Genomic DNA, 19540 nt, shown 5'->3' on the forward strand with positions numbered 1-19540 from the left:
TTTCTTCATAGGCCTTGTTCTTCCTCCTCCAAACATAGCGTTGATCCATGGGCCCAAACAGTTCTAATTTTGTTTCATCAGTCCACAGAACACTATCCCAAAACTTTTGTGGTTTGTCCACATGACTTTTGGCATACTGGAGTCGACTCTTCTTAATCTTTGGAGACAGCAAGGGGGTGCGCCTGGGAGTTCTGGCACGGATGCCTTCATTACGCCGTATTGTCTGAGCTGAAACTTCAGTACCGACATCTGACAAATCTTTTTTCAGTTCCTCAACAGTGACACGGGGACTTTTCTCCACTTTGCGCTTCAGGTAGCGCACAGCAGTAGAAGTCAGCATCTTCTTTCTGCCACGACCAGGTAGCGTTTCAACAGTGCCCTTTGCCTTGAATTTGCGAATGATGCTTCCTATGGTGTCTCTTGGTATGTTTAACATCTTTGCAATCTTCTTATAGCCATTGCCCTTCCTGTGAAGAGAAATCACCTCTTCTCCTGTAGGCTGAGGCATGCTGGTCTGCTTTTCCCTTTGCCTGTGCCTGATGCTTTGTGGCAACATATCGCAATGGACTTTATTACAGACTTGCCTTCATCCTCAGCGTGTACCATGATCTAAGTAGTTGTGGGCAGTTTTTTCAAAATACTTTATTTAGTCCCTATAACCAGTCTTCTTTGCACTGTTCTTCTTGCCAAGTGGTTCATCAAGGACATCTTCTGTCTGCATGTTTTGCCTCAACACATCGTTTCTGATCACAGAGTTCAGTTTCTGTCCAAGTTGTAGAGGTCTCTCTGTAGATTGCTTGTTGTCAAGTTGGACTCCACAGCATTCTTTGGAGACAGCAAGGGGGTGCGCCTGGGAGTTCTGGCATGGAGGCCTTCATTACGCAGTGTGCGCCGTATTGTCTGAGCTGAAACTTCAGTACCGACATCTGACAAATCTTTTTTCAGTTCCTCAGCAGTCACACGGGGACTTTTCTCCACTTTGCGCTTCAGGTAGCGCACAGCAGTCGAAGTCAGCATCTTCTTTCTGCCACGACCAGGTAGCGTTTCAACAGTGCCCTTTGCCTTGAATTTGCGAATGATGCTTCCTATGGTGTCTCTTGGTATGTTTAACATCTTTGCAATCTTCTTATAGCCATTGCCCTTCCTGTGAAGAGAAATCACCTCTTCTCTTGTCTTCCTGGACCATTCTCTTGACTTCACCATGTTTGTAAACACACCAGTAAATGTCTAGAAGGAGCTGAGTATCACAGTCCTTTTAACCACTTACCGTCACACTAACGCCGATTGGCGTCATCTCGCGATGGCCGAGATTTCCTGTGAACGCGCGCACACAGGCGCGCGCGCTCACCGGAACGGAAGGTAAGCGAGTGGATCTCCAGCCTGCCAGCGGCGATCGTTCGCTGGCAGGCTGGAGATGTGATTTTTTTAACCCCTAACAGGTATATTAGACGCTGTTTTGATAACAGCGTCTAATATACCTGCTACCTGGTCCTCTGGTGGTCCCCTTTGTTTGGATCGACCACCAGAGGACACAGGTAGCTCAGTAAAGTAGCACCAAGCACCACTACACTACACTACACCCCCCCCCCGTCACTTATTAACCCCTTATTAGCCCATGATCACCCCATATAGACTCCCTGATCACCCCCCTGTCATTGATTACCCCCCTGTCATTGATAACCCCCTGTAAAGCTCCATTCAGACGTCCGCATGATTTTTACGGATCCACTGATAGATGGATCGGATCCGCAAAACGCATACGGACGTCTGAATGGAGCCTTACAGGGGCATGATCAATGACTGTGGTGATCACCCCATATAGACTCCCTGATCACCCCCCTGTCATTGATCACCCCCCTGTAAAGCTCCATTCAGACGTCCGCATAATTTTTACAGATCCACTGATAGATGGATCGGATCCGCAAAACGCATACGGATGTCTGAATGGAGCCTTACAGGGGCATGATCAATGACTGTGGTGATCACCCCATATAGACTCCCTGATCACCCCCCTGTCATTGATTACCCCCCTGTCATTGATAACCCCCTGTAAAGCTCCATTCAGACGTCCGCATGATTTTTACGGATCCACTGATAGATGGATCGGATCCGCAAAACACATACAGGCGTCTCCCTGGAGCCTTCCAGGGGCGTGATCAATGACTGTGGTGATCACCCCATATAGACTCCCTGATCACCCCCCTGTCATTGATCACCCCCCCTGTCAGGCTGCATTCAGATGTCCGTATGATTTTTACGGATCCACGGATACATGGATCGGATCCGCAAAACACATACGGACATCTGAATGGAGCCTTATAGGGGGGTGATCAATGACAGGGGGGTGATCACCCCATATAGACTCCCTGATCACCCCCCTGTCATTGATCACCCCCCCTGTCATTGATCATCCCCCTGTCATTGATCACCCCCCTGTAAGGCTGCATTCAGACATTTTTTTGGCCCAAGTTAGCGGAAATTATTTTTTTTTTCTTACAAAGTCTCATATTCCACTAACTTGTGTCAAAAAATAAAATCTCACATGAAGTCACCATACCCCTCACGGAATCCAAATGCGTAAACATTTTTAGACATTAATATTCCAGACTTCTTCTCACGCTTTAGGGCCCCTAGAATGCCAGGGCAGTATAAATACCCCACATGTGACCCCATTTCGGAAAGAAGACACCCCCAGGTATTCCGTGAGGGGCATATTGAGTCCATGAAAGATTGAAATTTTTGTCCCAAGTTAGCGGAAAGGGAGACTTTGTGAGAAAAAAATAAATAAAAAATCAATTTCCGCTAACTTGTGCCAAAAAAAAAAAAATTCTATGAACTCGCCATGCCCCTCATTGAATACCTTGGGGTGTCTTCTTTCCAAAATGGGGTCACATGTGGGGTATTTATACTGCCCTGGCATTTTAGGGGCCCTAAAGCGTGAGAAGAAGTCTGGGATCCAAATGTCTAAAAATGCCCTCATAAAAGCAATGTGGGCCCCTTTGCGCATCTAGGCTGCAAAAAAGTGTCACACATCTGGTATCGCCGTACTCAGGAGAAGTTGGGCAATGTGTTTTGGGGTGTCATTTTACATATACCCATGCTGGGTGAGATAAATATCTTGGTCAAATGCCAAGGTTGTATAAAAAAATGGGAAAAGTTGTCTTTTGCCAAGATATTTCTCTCACCCAGCATGAGTATATGTAAAAAGACACCCCAAAACACATTGCCCAACTTCTCCTGAATACGGCGATACCACATGTGTGACACTTTTTTGCAGCCTAGGTGGGCAAAGGGGCCCACATTCCAAAGAGCACCTTTAGGATTTCACAGGTCATTTACCTACTTACCACACATTAGGGCCCCTGGAAAATGCCAGGGCAGTATAACTACCCCACAAGTGACCCCATTTTGGAAAGAAGACACCCCAAGGTATTTCGTGAGGGGCATGCATGGCGAGTTCCTAGACTTTTATATTTTTCAAATTCTGTAAAAAATGACCAGTGAAATCCGAAAGGTGCTCTTTGGAATATGGGCCCCTTTGCCCACCTAGGCTGCAAAAAAGTGTCACACATGTGGTATCTCCGTATTCAGGAGAAGTTGGGGAATGTGTTTTGGGGTGTCATTTTACATATACCCATGCTGGGTGAGAGAAATATCTTGGCAAAAGACAACTTTTCCCATTTTTTTTATACAAAGTTGGCATTTGACCAAGATATTTATCTCACCCAGCATGGGTATATGTAAAATGACACCCAAAAACACATTCCCCAACTTCTCCTGAATACGGAGATACCACATGTGTGACACTTTTTTGCAGCCTAGGTGGGCAAAGGGGCCCAAATTCCAAAGAGCACCTTTCGGATTTCACCAGCCATTTATTACAGAATTTGATTTCAAACTCCTTACCACACATTTGGGCCCCTAGAATGCCAGGGCAGTATAACTACCTCACAAGTGACCCCATTTTGGAAAGAAGACACCCCAAGGTATTCGCTGATGGGCATAGTGAGTTCATGGAAGTTTTTATTTTTTGTCACAAGTTAGTGGAATATGAGACTTTGTAAGAAAACAAAAAAAAATCATCATTTTCCGCTAACTTGTGACAAAAAATAAAAAGTTCTATGAACTCACTATGCCCATCAGCGAATACCTTAGGGTGTCTACTTTCCGAAATGGGGTCATTTGTGGGCTGTTTGTACTGTCTGGGCATTGCAGGACCTCAGGAAACATGACAGGTGCTCAGAAAGTCAGAGCTGCTTCAAAAAGCGGAAATTCACATTTTTGTACCATAGTTTGTAAACGCTATAACTTTTACCCAAACCATTTTTTTTTTACCCAAACATTTTTTTTTTATCAGACATGTAGAACAATAAATTTAGAGCAAAATTTATATATGGATGTAGTTTTTTTTGCAAAATTTTACAACTGAAAGTGAAAAATGTCATTTTTTTGCAAAAAAATCGTTAAATTTCGATTAATAACAAAAAAAGTAAAAATGTCAGCAGCAATGAAATACCACCAAATGAAAGCTCTATTAGTGAGAAGAAAAGGAGGTAAAATTCATTTGGGTGGTATGTTGCATGACCGAGCAATAAACCGCTAAAGTTGTGGAGTGCCGATTTGTGTAAAGGTCGATTCATTGGCCTGTATTTGTGGGAGGGGCTTGGCCACCTACTTCAACGGCCGGCACCCTCCCACATACGTACGACGTGCAGAGTTTCGCAGGAAGCGTGCGCTCGTGGGGGGGCGGGGCTCGTGGTCCCCCCGGCGGGGGGGCGGGGCTCGTGGTCACAAGAGGACCTCTCCCCGCCCGCCTCCCCGGCCGCTTCCGCCCCCCTTCCGCCCCCTTTCGCCCCGCACACACAGCCAGTGCTACCCCGCTCCCTCACGTGGGGGGCATACGCAGTCAGCGGTGGGCCGGCCCCCTAGCTAGGGGAGGCACCCCTGTGACGAGCGCCCTGCCGGGGAGCGGGGCGGGACCACGTGGCTCCGCCCATCACGACACGGAGTTGGGGATGAGCCACACAAGCTCCCCCGTTACCCCAGGTTTGCCAGGGGGCAGCACCGTTCTCCCCACGTGGTGGAGGAGCCCAGCCGGCGGTGGGTCGGCCCCTCATGGAGTAGGGGGGCACCCCTGCACTGGGCACCCCATCAGGGAGCGCTGGGCCCCCCACGTGGCACGTCCGCATATTAGAAGGGGGGAGGCTATGTCTGATAAAGCCTCCCCCTATGCCAGGGGGCAGCGCCGTTTCCCCACGTGGTGGAGATGCCCAGCCGGCGGTGGGTTGGCCCCTCAGAGGTAGGAGGGCTCCCCCGCACTGAGCTCTCCATCAGGGACCGGTGAGGCCCCCCACGCGGCATTTCTAGTTTCGGCAAGGTGGGGCCCTCGATGCCGGGGGCCCCCCCTGTGTCGACTTCATGCCAGAGGGCTGCGCTGCTCCCCACGCGGCAGAAGTGCTCAGCTGGCGGGCGGGCCAGCCCTGGGACGGAGGGGGCCCCCCGCACTGAGCACCCTGTCAGGGACACGCGCTAGCTCTTTTCGTGGCACCCGAGTCATGTTGGCGTGGGGTGTCAGCCGTTGCCCAGAGGTCCACCCCCACTTGGTTCACGATGCCAGGGAACCCCGTGCTCCCTACGTGGTTACCGTGAAGCACGGTGGGGCACGCAACGCCCGCTCCTCGCCCACACCAAAGTCTGGCACAGGCCGCTGTGCCGCTTAGACAGGTAGGGGTTTCATCGCCAACGTCAGGTAGTGGTCAACGTCAATCAATACACCTACTCTCGTCAGCCGACCATACCTTCTACTCACAACCCACGTTCTACAATTGAGCCTTACGCATTGACTGGTTCTTTTGTGTTGTTCTGTTGTTGTTTTCCAGGTTCAAAGCAGTTATTAGTCAGAGAGAAGTTGGTTTGGATCTCAATTGATTTTCCTTGTCAACCAAGGTAGTGGGGGTACACGTTGGGGGACGGGAAGGTGCTGCCTTTGTCAGGCTTGTGTCTCATGCATTACTTTACGTACAGGTTGTTCTGTTTTCATTGATACTTCCGTAAAAGTCTGAGTATAGTGCTTCTCAGTTGGTAAGTACGGCAGGTCTCCTTGCATGGACTCCCGGGTGGCGGTTCCTGGCCACTCCTTCACGGCTCTTCTGGTGTCAATGTGCATTCCTCACGGGGATAGTTCACCCTTTCGTTACGTGGTTTAGACTGCTGCATGGATACCGGCGGTCATCTAGGCTAGTCGGTCATTTTACGTTACTGTTTTCACAGCCACGATGTCACACGCATCAGACATCGTCGAAGCGTCAGTGGACGAGGTCGTAGCAGAGACATCCGAAGGGGGCAGTATACCGTCCCTACGTGCTTGGACCATCCCCAGGCTTATGGCGGTGCTGACAAAGCGGGGCGTCCCTTTCCCGGCATCTGCCAGAAAAGCGGAGCTGTATCGCCTATGGAAAGACTCCCTGGTACCCAGTACCAATGATCCCCCTGCGGCCACGATGCAAACTTCGCTGACTCAGATACATGTCATGCTAAACAGTCTGACGTCTGCCGTCACGTCCATGCAGGCGAGGTTGGAGTCTATCGAGGCTCGCAGCACAGTCTTACCAGTTTCCTCCCCCGAGGTTCCAGTCGCCTCCACCTCTGCCATGGCAGACATTCGTTCTGTCCAGTCCGTCCCCAACGTGACTCCCTCCCACTTTGTCCCGATCAACATCAGGAAGGACATCCTGGAGGGTAGGGATGTCAATCTTGCGTCTCTACTGATAGCCTCCAGGGACCTATCTGACAATAAGGTCATAGCTTGCGGGGAAGTGTCAGTGGTACTGAGAAGCCGCGACCACCGGCTCAACCGCAAATTGTCCATTCCGGAATTCGTCATGGCGTTTAGCCTTTTTAGGGATGTGATTTGCACTGCCAGGCCGGACAGGAGGGAGGAACTAGACCTGTATCTCTTTAGGGTCACAGAATTGGGTCACAGGTATGGAGGGAACGCATTCTATGACTACCACTGTTCATTTTCAGCTAAGGCGGCAGCGGCTCTCTCCCAATTCCAACACGTTACTGACTGGTCCAACCTGGACACTGAGCTTTTCTGCAGACACTTTGCAGGCCTGAAAGCTCCCTCCTGTTCCGCCTGCCAGTCTATCTTTCACTCTGTCGAGTGGTGCGATAAGTCCGCCGTCAGCACGGCGTCCTACCCCTCCAGCTCTGCAGCTGGCCCACTCGACGTCTTCAGACCCCCCAACTCAGTAGACAAGCTGGGCCGACCCATCGTTCAGCTAGGGAGGGCACAGATATGTAACAATTTTAATTACGCGTCTTGCAATTTCGGGCAATGCCGTCTGTTACATATCTGTACCAACTGTTTTAGGGCCCACCCCCGAGTAGCGTGCTCATTAAAGTCGGTGAAAAATTACAAGAGTGTGGTCAATATTAGCCGTCTACAAGAGTACTTGCAAGGTCATCACAATCCAGGGTTTGTACAGTTCCTGGTGTCAGGATTTCACGAGGGTTTCCATACGGGCTTGATCACGACTCCAGAGTTCACACACGAATGCAGGAACCTTCAGTCAGCCGAAAGAAATCCCGCTTCGGTAGACGCACTAATAGAGGCCGAGTTAAGCAAAGGGTTCTTGATCGGTCCCTTTAGTGTGCCCCCCTTTCAACGCTGGAGAGTCAGTCCCGTGGGGGTAGTTACAGGCAAGTTCAGCAAAAAGGAAAGACTCATTATTGACTTGTCGGCCCCACACGGCTCCCAGGTCCCCAGCCTTAACTCCCTCATTCCTTCGGAGGAAGTGGGCATGAGATATGCTTCGATCGATCAGGCTATCGCCATCATCATGAAAACAGGCCCAGGGTCCATGTTGTCCAAAGCCGACATATCGGATGCCTTCAAGTTGCTTCCCATCATGCCAGCCCTCTGGCAGTGGCACGGCATCAAGTGGAGAGGCCTGTATTATTTCTCCACCAAGCTCACCTTCGGTTCCAAGAGCAGCCCCTGGCTCTTCGATCAGTTGGCTCAGGCCCTCCACTGGGTCTTGGTACACAAGGTCCTCTGTGAGTTTGTCATCCACTACTTGGATGACTTCCTGCTGATTGAGAGGCCAGGGGCAGTCCCCCTAGGGCTGGGGAAGTTGCTGAGGTGTTTTTCCCAGTTAGGTGTCCCGGTTTCCCCCAAGAAAGTAGAAGGCCCGGCCACAGTCATCACCTTTTTGGGCATCGAGTTAGACTCCCAGCACATGTTAGCTAGGTTGCCTGCGGATAAGTTAACGAGGATTAGAGAAGTCATCCACAGGTTTACAGTCACAACCGTGGTCACTAAGGCTGACCTTCAGTCTCTACTGGGTATGTTAAACTTCGCCATGCGCATCATTCCGCAGGGCAGAGCGTTCATATCCCGCCTACTGTCGCTCTTAAGTTCCGCCCCGGAACAGGACAGCCCAGTGTGCCTGGACAGTCAAGCCCTAGCGGATCTCCACATGTGGGACCATTTTCTGAGCCAGTGGAACGGGGTGTCCTTATTCGTACCCGAGCTGTCTTGTCGGTCGCCTACAGTCTTTTCTGATGCAGCTTGCGGGCTCAGGGTTTGCCGCCATTTTTGGCACCCACTGGGTTGCAGACGAATGGCCTGCCGAGGTGGGACAGATCCCGGGGTTCCTCCAAACCTCGGCGCTGTTCGAGTTGTACCCCATCGTGGTGGCCGCCCACATTTGGGGCAGTCTCTGGGCGCGTCAGTCTGTTCTGTTCGTAACTGACAACTCAGCCGTGGTAGACATCCTTAACAGTGGGCTGTCAAAGTCTAGCCAAGTCAAGTGTTTCCTCAGACGGTTAGTGCAGCTCTCCCTACGTCACCACTTTCATGTTTTCAGTGCGCATGTGCCAGGTGCGCAAAACGGGGCTGCTGACGCCTTGTCGAGGGCTAACTTCTCCCGTTTCTTTCAGGTCATGCCAGAGGCAGATGCGACAGGCGCCACCGTCCCTCCTCACGAGTCCTTAATGCTAATGTAACCAACCACCTTGAGACGGCTCACGCTCTGATACGCAATTCCCTCTCACCTAACACAACCAGGGCATACAACACCGGGTGGAAGACGTTCTGCAGGTTTCGAGGGGAATGTCCTCAAGGGGACTCCAGTTTTCCAGAGTACATCCTGGCGTTCATTGGTTACTGCCACTCAGTGCGCAGGCTCTCCCACGGTACAGTGAGGTCGTACCTGGCGGGAGTGCAACACTTCCTCTCTGTTAGCCATCCTGAACTAGCGTCAGTGTTCACCATACATGCTGTCAAAGCCGCTCTCAAGGGTTTGAGAAAGTGCGGGCCTCAAAGCCAAGTACGCAGGCAAGCGGTCACCGGCCCTCTTTTCCGCAAACTGTCCGACGCCTTGGACGGTAATCCTTTCGGGGTTTTGCCCAGCTTGGTACTTAAATCCGCCATCTATCTAGCCTTTTACGGCTTCCTGAGACCTGGGGAGTTCACCCGTTCGCCAGGCAGTAGCAGGTTCCTCACGGTCAGCCAGCTGGTCCAGAACTCCGACGGGTTCATATTAATGCTCAAGACGTCCAAGACCTCCCAGATGGGCCCCCCTGTCCCGGTATCCTTCTTTCCCACAGCACACCAATGGTGTCCCGTCACGGTGCTTCGTCAGTTACGGTCTGCCTTGTCCGAGGCCGGACCGAATAGTCCATTGTTACCCTTCGGGGTGGTTCAGCTCACCACCCACCAGTTCATATCCCATGTAAGGTCACTTGTGGCCAGCGCGGGCGGTGACCCTGCCACAATTTCGGGACATTCATTCCGCATAGGTGCTGCATCCGCGGCCTCCAAAAACCGAGTACCTGCGCATGTCATACAGAAACTGGGGCATTGGCACTCGTCTTGTTTCAACCGTTACATACCTCACCCCGAAACTGAAATGTCAGCAGCCTTTCAAACTTTAGCTTTGTAACGACTTTGCAATAAATTACTTCTGCCTATCAGTATGTCTTTTGCCACTGGGCACCCAGGTCTCCGCAAAACATTTAATGCCGTTTCATGACACTATTGGTGGCCTAGACTTTCCCAGGACATCCGTTATTACATTGCCTCCTGTGCCACATGTGCACAGAATATGTCCTGTAGGCTGAGGCATGCTGGCCTGCTTTTCCCTTTGCCTGTGCCTGATGCTTTGTGGCAACATATCGCAATGGACTTTATTACAGACTTGCCTTCATCCTCAGCGTGTACCATGATCTAAGTGGTTGTGGGCAGTTTTTTCAAAATACTTTATTTAGTCCCTATAACCAGTCTTCTTTGCACTGTTCTTCTTGCCAAGTGGTTCATCAAGGACATCTTCTGTCTGCATGTTTTTCCTCAACACATCGTTTCTGATCACAGAGTTCAGTTTCTGTCCAAGTTGTAGAGGTCTCTCTGTAGATTGCTTGTTGTCAAGTTGGACTCCACAGCATTCCATACTAAGTCCAGTGGGCAGGTGGAGTGAATTAGTCAGGTACTGGAGAGTTAGTTGCCTCACTTCATTTCTTCTTGACACAGTGATTGTCTATCTTTGGTTCCCTGGGCCAAGTTTTCATATAACAACCTATCAGGCGAGGCTACTGGCAAGTCTCCATATTTATTGTATATGGTCTACATCTGCGTATTCCATTTCCTGCTCCAGTCTCACCTGGTCTACCCCACAGATTTTCTCCAGATCTGGCAAGAGACTAAATCATTCCTGATCCAGGTTGCGTAGTATTCAGCCTGTCCATTCCATACTGTGGCTATAGGTTGCCTCTTCCATCTATAGTCCTCTCTACCCATAAGACGAGCACTGTCTCTCTGGCCATTAAAGGCCACTGCCTGTGTCCTAAGTGGAAGGATGCCTAAGCAAAAAGGTTACCGAGCTTTTAAGTCCATGCAAGTCTGATCTTCCATGTCTAACTTAAATCTGTATTGTACATGTTCAGCCTCTACTGACCTCTGCCTGTTTATTGTACTGACCCTGTGCTGCCCGTCTGACTTTTGCCCTGTTCATCGGATTGAACAAACTCTGCCCACCCTGACTTTGGCTTGTAAACTGACTACAATTCTGCCTTTCCTTTTTTATTGCCACATACTGTTGTACCCACATGGGACAACTGTCACTGAACGTAGACCAAGCTCAGAATTGGCCCACAGGGCAACAGCTGAATCCCCTGACAAACCCCTGAGCAAGATTGGTTTTCTAGTCTCCCACACCATGCGCATATGTAAAATGGCACAGTAGACAGACTGCACTACATACAGAAATGCGTACAGCATCTCACCTAGCCTATGTCTTCATATAAAAAAACTGGTTAGATTATTTAAGATACTACCGAGTTCATTAGTATAGATGCATGAAGTAGCTGACATGAACATGATATGGACAGGTTGTCCAGGAACGTTCTTAAGCCCAACCTAGGCAGCGAGTTACTACTGAAAAAAATGCGTTGGCATAGTTTTAGAGATTTGCGAATGAGGGTCAGGTACTATTTGCATGTATCTGTACAGCTGGCCCCCAGAATGTTTTTAACTGGCACAACAGTCTAAAACTGACAGAGACTACTCCAAGAGGTAGCGCCCTGGTGGTTCCACTGCAGCAGAGATCACATCCCTGTATAGAGGTGAAAAAGTGAAGACTAAGGGGGCCACTTAAGGCTTTATTGCAGTGGCCGATGGTCGGCCAGATAATCGCTAATAACCGTTTGGACAAATGTCCAAATGTCAAAGTACCCCTGCTCCAGGGCACTACACCTACAAAATCTCTTAATGTAATACAGCCCTTAGATAACACCCTTAGGAGTAGCTCTAATTCAAATCCGTTCAGTGATGCAGTGGGTCCTCACCTACTGTGTTATAATTATTACAAGATAGATTAAGGTCTTTGTGAAAGCACACAATAGATAATGATTATACAATATCCTACCCATCCATGTATTATAATTTGAAATGTATTCGGAGTTCATAATTCCCTTCATCCTCATAATCATGCATATTCATCTAGCTTCATTATTGCCTTAATATTACAAATACAGGAGCTGGAAAACCAGTGAGATTTAGAGATTACTTATTCTTTTTACTGCTGTCTGTAGGTAAGAGGAAGTAGGGAAAAATTATTTTTTACATTGCATAGACAAGTATATAGAGAAGAAAATTCATCTACTAAAATACTGACTGTGCATATGTGGCCTAAGAAGAAATGAAAAAAATTATATATATGTTTTAAATATAATAATCTGTAATAATAATCTTTATATAGCGCCAACATATTACGCAGGAATCTATAAATTACATAGAATTTCATGACATTTTATTTTTAAATGTATCTGACTATCCATATTTAAACACTGAAATATTCCAGTTTTCAGCCTGGCCACTGTAGTGCACACAATATACCGATATTCACTGTATGCCTGTAACTTTTTAAAAGAGGTTGTTCTAGAATGATTGAGTAGTGGTCAAATTTAGTGGGACTGTCAAAGATAGCCAAATACAGTGCCTGGCTAGCTCCAGCAGTCCTGTAGAGTTTGAATAGGGAGGCAGCACGCAAGCTCCCACGAAACAGACACTTTCTGCATATCCTGTAGATGGATGATCATTCTGGAACAACCCCTTGATCTTTGCTGTGTAGACAGGAACCGAGTCAGCAGAGTCATCTCATTATCATTAGAGATTGGGGATTTGATTACAGATGACGGCTGGAGAGCAACCATGTACACACAGATAAGACTCCTTATGCATCTTTCATGTCCTGTGGTACGCCATTATGCCCCAAAGATATATTCAGCATTCGTGTCAGCTGCCATGAAGCATAAACACCTTGCTTAAAGGGTTAAAGCCATCTCAGACATTTATGGCATATCGCTCCACCTCCAGAATCACTGTGTAGGGTAGGTGCCAAAACATGACCATACATTTCTTAACAGTCTGCTAATGTTGAGAAAAGCTTCTTTTTAATTTCATGTAATTTTCAGTACATCTTGGGTGGGGCCTACTCTATAATGTGGTAGGCTTATTTTTAAACAGATTTTGAAGGTGACAGACTTCCGTTAAAGAACTACGACAAAGAGTCAAAAGATCAAATTACAAAATTATTTTCTAGAAAAGGGAAGAAACGGGAGAGACGCAGGAGATCTGCAGAGTTTAGGGGACCAGAAAGCAAAGCTTGATGTCATGTTATATGTGAGCAGAAGGAGTGAGGAAATGATAGTCTCTGTGCATAGTCTGTTGGGAGAAGTGCAGATGTGTCTTGCATATGTTTTTTAGCCATTACCCTGGAGAAAAGGTCAGAACAACTTCACAGCTCAGATAGCAGAAATGTTAGAACTTCTCGCTAAATGGCCTGTGAGGAGCAGAGCTGCCCTTTAAGGCAAGACAATTGCAATGTTAAAATTTAAGTTCAGGAAATCATGCTAACTATGTGCTGGTTTCATTGTTTTGACAGTGCATTGAGAATATACGATGCAATGGTTTAATGAGCAATGTGTTTGAGGAGAACTCAAAGGTTACAGTGCCACACATGATCAGGTAAGAAGTCATTCCCAATTAACCCATACGTACGCATTCACCCAGGAGTGGAAATATCCTAAATAGCCATAGAGTAATGCAGCCATGTACTAATTAGAGGGGCAGCTCTGGAGAAGTCCTGCAGACATGCACAAATGGACATTCTGTACTGGAAAACTGGCTGCAGCAGAATGTAACTTGTCAACGATCTGGATATTAAAGAGGTTTTCCGGGGTACAGTTTCTGGTGAACAAGGCTAGAAGCAGAGGGCTCCATCCACCATGTAGTGACCGTGCCAGGGGGCAGCAATATGCCGGCACCAGCCGCTACACAGGGGGTAGAGCCTCCCATCCACTGTATAGTTTCCGGTGCCAGCAGCTCGGTGGAGGTGCAGGTGTTGGACCCTGAATAATCTGATATTATAGACCATCAATATCTAAGTACTGGAAAATCCTATAACACAAACATGTGACATAAACCAGGAATTTACTGGCTACGTCTCCATATTCTCAACAACATTGCCTGACTTGCACGGTTTAAAGACGTTTTTAGAATAATTGCTTTCCGGGCAAATATATAGACAATAAAGCATGTTACTGCTCATCTGAATCCGACCAGTATATGGAAGACCCCCTCACCAACCATATGCTTACTGACGGTGGGGAAAAGCAGCCTTCAATCATTTTAACTGCCCTCCCCCACCACTGTCCGCCATACTCGTGAGCCCCATATACTGGTCACCCCCATAATAATAACAATCTGTGCTCACCCCCATGCACCAATCATGTCCCGTTCTCACCCCCCACATACATAATCACATTCAGATATACCATCCCCATCCCCCAAAGTAGTCAGAGAGCTTATTCCCCATCCCCCGAATATCAGGCTGATTATCTGTAAATGGAAAGCATGTTTGTACGAATGCTTGTTTCCAATGATCGGCCTTTTAAAGGTGCTGCAGATCACCCGAAATTCTCGCTCATCGGGTGAAGTGATTGGAGGTGCGGACACTTCAGTAATCCTTCCTAGGCAGCAGATCGTCTTGTCTAAACAGCGATCTGCTGCCCAGGAGCAATGATTATGTATGAGAACGAGCGATAGCAGCAGCTGTAGAGGTGATCTACACCTCCACCTAAGGCCTATTGCACACGAATGTGTGCGCTCCGTGACCGTATTGTGGATGCATTTGTGGATCTGCAATACACGGGCACCGTTCTGTGTGCATTCCGCATCACGGATGCGGACCCATTCACTTCAATGGGTCCGCAAATCCGGAGATGCGGAACGGAAGCACGGAACGGAACCTTACGGAAGCACTACGGAGTTCTTCCGTGGGGTTTCGTTTCGTACTTCCGTTCTGCAAAAAGATAGAACATGGCCTATCTTTTTGTGGAACGGCCGGATCGCGGACCCATTAAAGTGAAAGGGTCTGCGATCTGCTGCAGCTGCCCCACGGACGGTGTTTGTGCATTGCGGCCCGCATTTTGCGGGCCGCAGCACGACCACGGGGCACATACGTTCGTGTGCAGGAGGCCTAACAAGCAGCCAACTGTGGGGAAGGAACGCTTGGCTTCTCCTCACTGTGTCTAAATACAGCTTTAGGCCTCATGCACACAGCCATAGGGCGGGCCGCAAGCGCTGGGTTTGCAATCCACGGCCGACTGCTGTGTGCACCATGCATCACGGATGCGGACCCATTCACTTGAATGGGTCCACAATTCTGTAGATGCGGAACGGAACACCGGAAGCACTACGGAGTGCTTCCGTGGTGTTTCTTTCCGTTGTTTCGCACCGCAAATAAATATGACATGTCATATTTTTTTGGCGGTGTGGACAGACCACGGACCCATTCAAGTTGAATGGGTCCGGCCCGCTGCACGGATGTTGCCCGTGCATTGGAGACCGCACGGAACGGCCGCACAATATGCAGTGCGGAACAACGGAAAAAAACACCACGGAAGCACTCCATAGTGCTTCCGTGTTCTGTTCCGTGACTCTGTTCTGCATCTACAGAATTGCCGACCCATTTAAGTGAATGGGTCCGCATCCGTGATGCGTGGTGCACACGGCCGGCGGCCGTGGATTGCCGACCTGCCATTTGCGGGCCGCAATACGGCCATGTGCATGAGGCCTTAGGGCCAATTCACACCACCGTATAACTTTGCGGATCTGCAAAACACGGACACCGGCCATGTGTGTTCCGCAATTTGCGGACCGCATATGGCCGCAACCATATTAGAAAATGCCTATTCTTGTCCGCGATTGCGGATAAGAATAGGACATGTTCTATCTTTTCTGCGGAGCCGCGGTATGGAATAACGGATGCGGACGGCACACGGTGTGCTGTCCGCATCTTTTGAGGGCCCATAGAAATGAATGGATCCGCAGACCTTCCGCAAAATTGCGGAACGGCTACAGATCCATACATACGGTCGTGTGAATGGGCCCTTAGTCTGTGGCAGTTCTGAGTTGAAGAAACCCTGTACTATTAAAATATACGGCAAAAGGGGAAAAAAGTCAAGATGGACAATTCGTTGTCTTTTGGTTGCTTCACTTCCCACAAAAGATTTAATAAAAAGTGATCAGAAAGTTATACACACCCCAAAATGGTGTCAAAGAAAAGTACAGATCACCCTGCAAAATATGAGCCCTCACACAGCTCCATACACACAACTACAAAAAAGTTATATGGCAATGGCAAAGTTTATTTTATTTTATATTTTTTCAGTATTAAAACGCAAGAGAAACTATGCAAATGTGTTATCGCTGTAATCGTACTGACCCAGAGAATGAAGAGCACAAGTCAGTTTTCCGCATAGTGAACGCTGTAAACAAAAAACTTGATAAAACTGTGATGGAATTGCATTTTCCAATTCCACCATATTTGGAATGTTTTCCAGCTTCCCACTACATCCTATGCAATATTAAATGGTGCCATTAGAAAGTACAATTTGTCCCGCAAAAAAAAAATCCTCATACGGCTATGTGAAAGAAAAATAAAAAAAAAGCTATGGCTCCAAGAAGGCAGTAAAAACGAAAATGCAAATATGGAAAATCGTTCCATCATCAAGTGGTTAAAGGGCCAAAGTAGCCACAGTACGAACTGTGCTTGGACTTCTGAGTTTGTACCCTGGATCTCAATCTGTATGCCCCAAAACCATGATGGCAATTGCGGCATACAACCCACTGACTGTTGCCATGCCAAAGTGATCTTCTTTCTGCTGCTTCTAAGCACAGGAATTTGACGTTTCAGTTATACGTATTATTCGTATTTCAGGTCCGACGCCAGACTGCACAGAGATGATATCGATATATGCTTCAGCAAAACTCTGAACTCCTGCAAGGTTCCTCAGATCCGCTACGCCAGTGTGGAGCGTCTCCTGGAGAGACTGACTGACTTGCGCTTCCTCAGCATTGATTTTCTCAATACTTTCCTCCATACCTACAGGATATTTACCACCGCGTTTGTAGTGCTGGAAAAACTAGCCGATATTTACAAGAGACCTTTCACGTCAATACCAGTCAGGTAATTGACTCCAATAGCCCGATCCCCAATTGGCTTGTTACCCTTTTTTTCTAGTATAACGATCATGGTTTATCTGCACTTTGTCACAGTGGATTATACATATAATTACTGCAGTTGTAAGTACCAATCTATAAAGACCATATACTGTATCTATTCTGGAGTTATCTGCTTGCATCAATAAACTATGAAATTGCTGTTCAAATATTTAAAGGGGTTTTCTGAGCTATTGATGAGCTATTTTCAGGAGAGGTCATCAGTATCAGATCACAAGAACCTAGGACCCCCGTCAATCAGTCGTTTGAGGAGGCCATGGCACTCAGGTGAGCACCCCAGCCTCTTCGCCGCTTACCAAGCACAGCGCCATCCATTTGATAGTGGTTACATAACCTCACCATGTTGACCGGAGTGCCAAGGTCTCCTTAAACAGCTGATCAGTAAGAGGGGGGGGGGGGCGTCGAGGGTTGGAAGCCGGACCCCCACCAATCAGATACTGATGACTTAGGCCTCTCACACACGACCGTATGTATTTTGCGGTCCGCAAAAAAACATATCCGCAAAAAATACAGATGACATCCGTGTGCATTCCGTATTTTGCGGAAGGGAACAGCTGGTCCTTCATAGAACAGTACTATCCTTGTCTGTAATGCGCACAATAGTAGGACATGTTCTCTTTTTTTGTGGAACGGAAATACGGAAACATAATGCACACGGAGTACCTTCCGTTTTTTTTGCGGACCCATTGAAATGAATGGTTCCGTATACGGTCCGCAAAAAAACGGAACGGACACGGAATGAAAATAGGTTTGTGTGCAAAAGGCCTTATCCTGAGGATTGGTCATCAGTTTTAAACACGTAGGCGAACCAATTAAGCTTTTTCTGTATGACTGTACCTAAAATGGAAAAAGTAGTTTCATTTAGATGGTTCTGGATAATTTACCACATGGCTGTTACATATCTGAGGTAATCATATAGCAGATTTATGATTCAAGATAAAATCAACGGCCCACATTTTCTAATGTGAGGGCATGTAGATCCTAGTATAAATTATACGAAATATGGTGCATTTAGGTTTAGGAAAATTGCCTACAACAACGAAGGACAGCTTACTGAAAACGAGGCATGGCCTAATATATGACATTTTAAGGGGGTAGATTTAGTAAAACTGGCTTAGTTGCCCATAGCAATCACTCTGATTCAACCTTTCATCTTTAAGAGCTGCGTTGGAAAATGAAAAGATCAATCTGATTTCTATGGGCAACTAAGCCAGTTTTCCTTTCCACTAGTTTGGATAAATCTCCTTCTTAAAATGGTACCTTAAGTCTAAGGTAAAAGTCTGTCTCGAACTAAGCCAAACAATAGTTGGTATAAAGTGTGTAGCCATTCAGCAAATTTAGCCTCCACCATCAGCCACTGTGATAAATCTGGGGCTTACCACAGCTATTGGATTAGTAAATCTGTCTCCAGTCTTTATAAGATTTTTATAGAAATATCTGAATAGAGCCAATCAACCAACCAATCTGATGAGAACATGAAATAATCTGAATAAACATGTATAGTTACAAGTATTTTGCTTTCCTTCTTTTGAAATGTAGATCTCTAGAGTTGTTCTTCGCATCTAGCCAAAACCTAGATGGGAAGTCACCACATCTCTGCCGCAAGTTTTCTTCTCCACCTCCATTGTCCCTTTCTAGAACATCATCACCTGTCAGGGCAAGAAAACTGTCTCTAAACTCCCCGTTAAATTCACGAATTGGGGCTTTAGATTTATCCACCTCATCCAATGCAAGCAGCCCAACCTCAGTATTCAGCCCTGCAACCTCTCCACCACCCACCGCTGGTAAAGTACCTTTAGACCTCAGTAAAGGACCCTCCTCACCGGAACAAAGCCCTGGATGCATTGATGAGAATTCAGAGAACCCACGCATTGATCTGTGTAACAAGCTTCGGAGGAGCATTCACCGAGGTAACAAAAAGTTCTCCCACTATACAGTATATAAAATAAGATGAACTGTACAGTTTAGAAAACGTTCAAAAGCATTTGTAGATGATAGTCCGTATCAGGGGCGGATTGGCCATAGACCCTACAAGGAAATTTCCTGGTGTGCCGATACCTATGAGGGCCACCTACGCCCTCTTCACGGCCGCCAGCCATGTTCATAATCTGATCTGATTCTCGCTTACACACCTGGCCAGCAGCAGCCATCCTGAATTCAACTGTATCAACGTCCTCTGGACAGTGATACCGTTGAATATTGTGGCGCAGGTGGCAGTATTTTGTGGTGCACTGTGGTATTTGGTTCAGCTGGGCGGTATATTGCTCTACACTATGCTATTGCTGGCCATGTCCCTGCGTAATTATGTCGCCCCACCTTCTGACAATTTGGACACGCCTGCAACATAGGGCCACTTTTAGTTTCCAGTCCACCCCGGTCTGTATTCTCTCAATTGGGTCCATAATTGTTTAGTATACAGCATAATTTATTGTTTGCAGCTTTGCTGCCCGTTGT

General features: G+C 47.6%; 1 protein-coding gene across 2 annotated transcripts in view; it reads left to right on the forward strand.

Moving 5' to 3' along the window:
- The window catches only part of RASGRF2 (Ras protein specific guanine nucleotide releasing factor 2), a 394559-nt gene that overhangs the window by 288505 nt on the left and 86514 nt on the right, over positions 1-19540 (forward strand). For both annotated transcript variants that reach the window (XM_040421496.1, XM_040421497.1), the window contains exons 13-15: positions 13446-13528; positions 16785-17033; positions 18626-18996. In XM_040421496.1, the coding sequence (XP_040277430.1) occupies positions 13446-13528; positions 16785-17033; positions 18626-18996 (703 nt within the window). The remainder of the gene's footprint in view (positions 1-13445; positions 13529-16784; positions 17034-18625; positions 18997-19540) is intronic.

This window comes from Bufo bufo, chromosome 2 (genome assembly GCF_905171765.1).
Source record: "Bufo bufo chromosome 2, aBufBuf1.1, whole genome shotgun sequence".
Classification (NCBI taxonomy): Eukaryota; Metazoa; Chordata; class Amphibia; order Anura; family Bufonidae; genus Bufo; species Bufo bufo.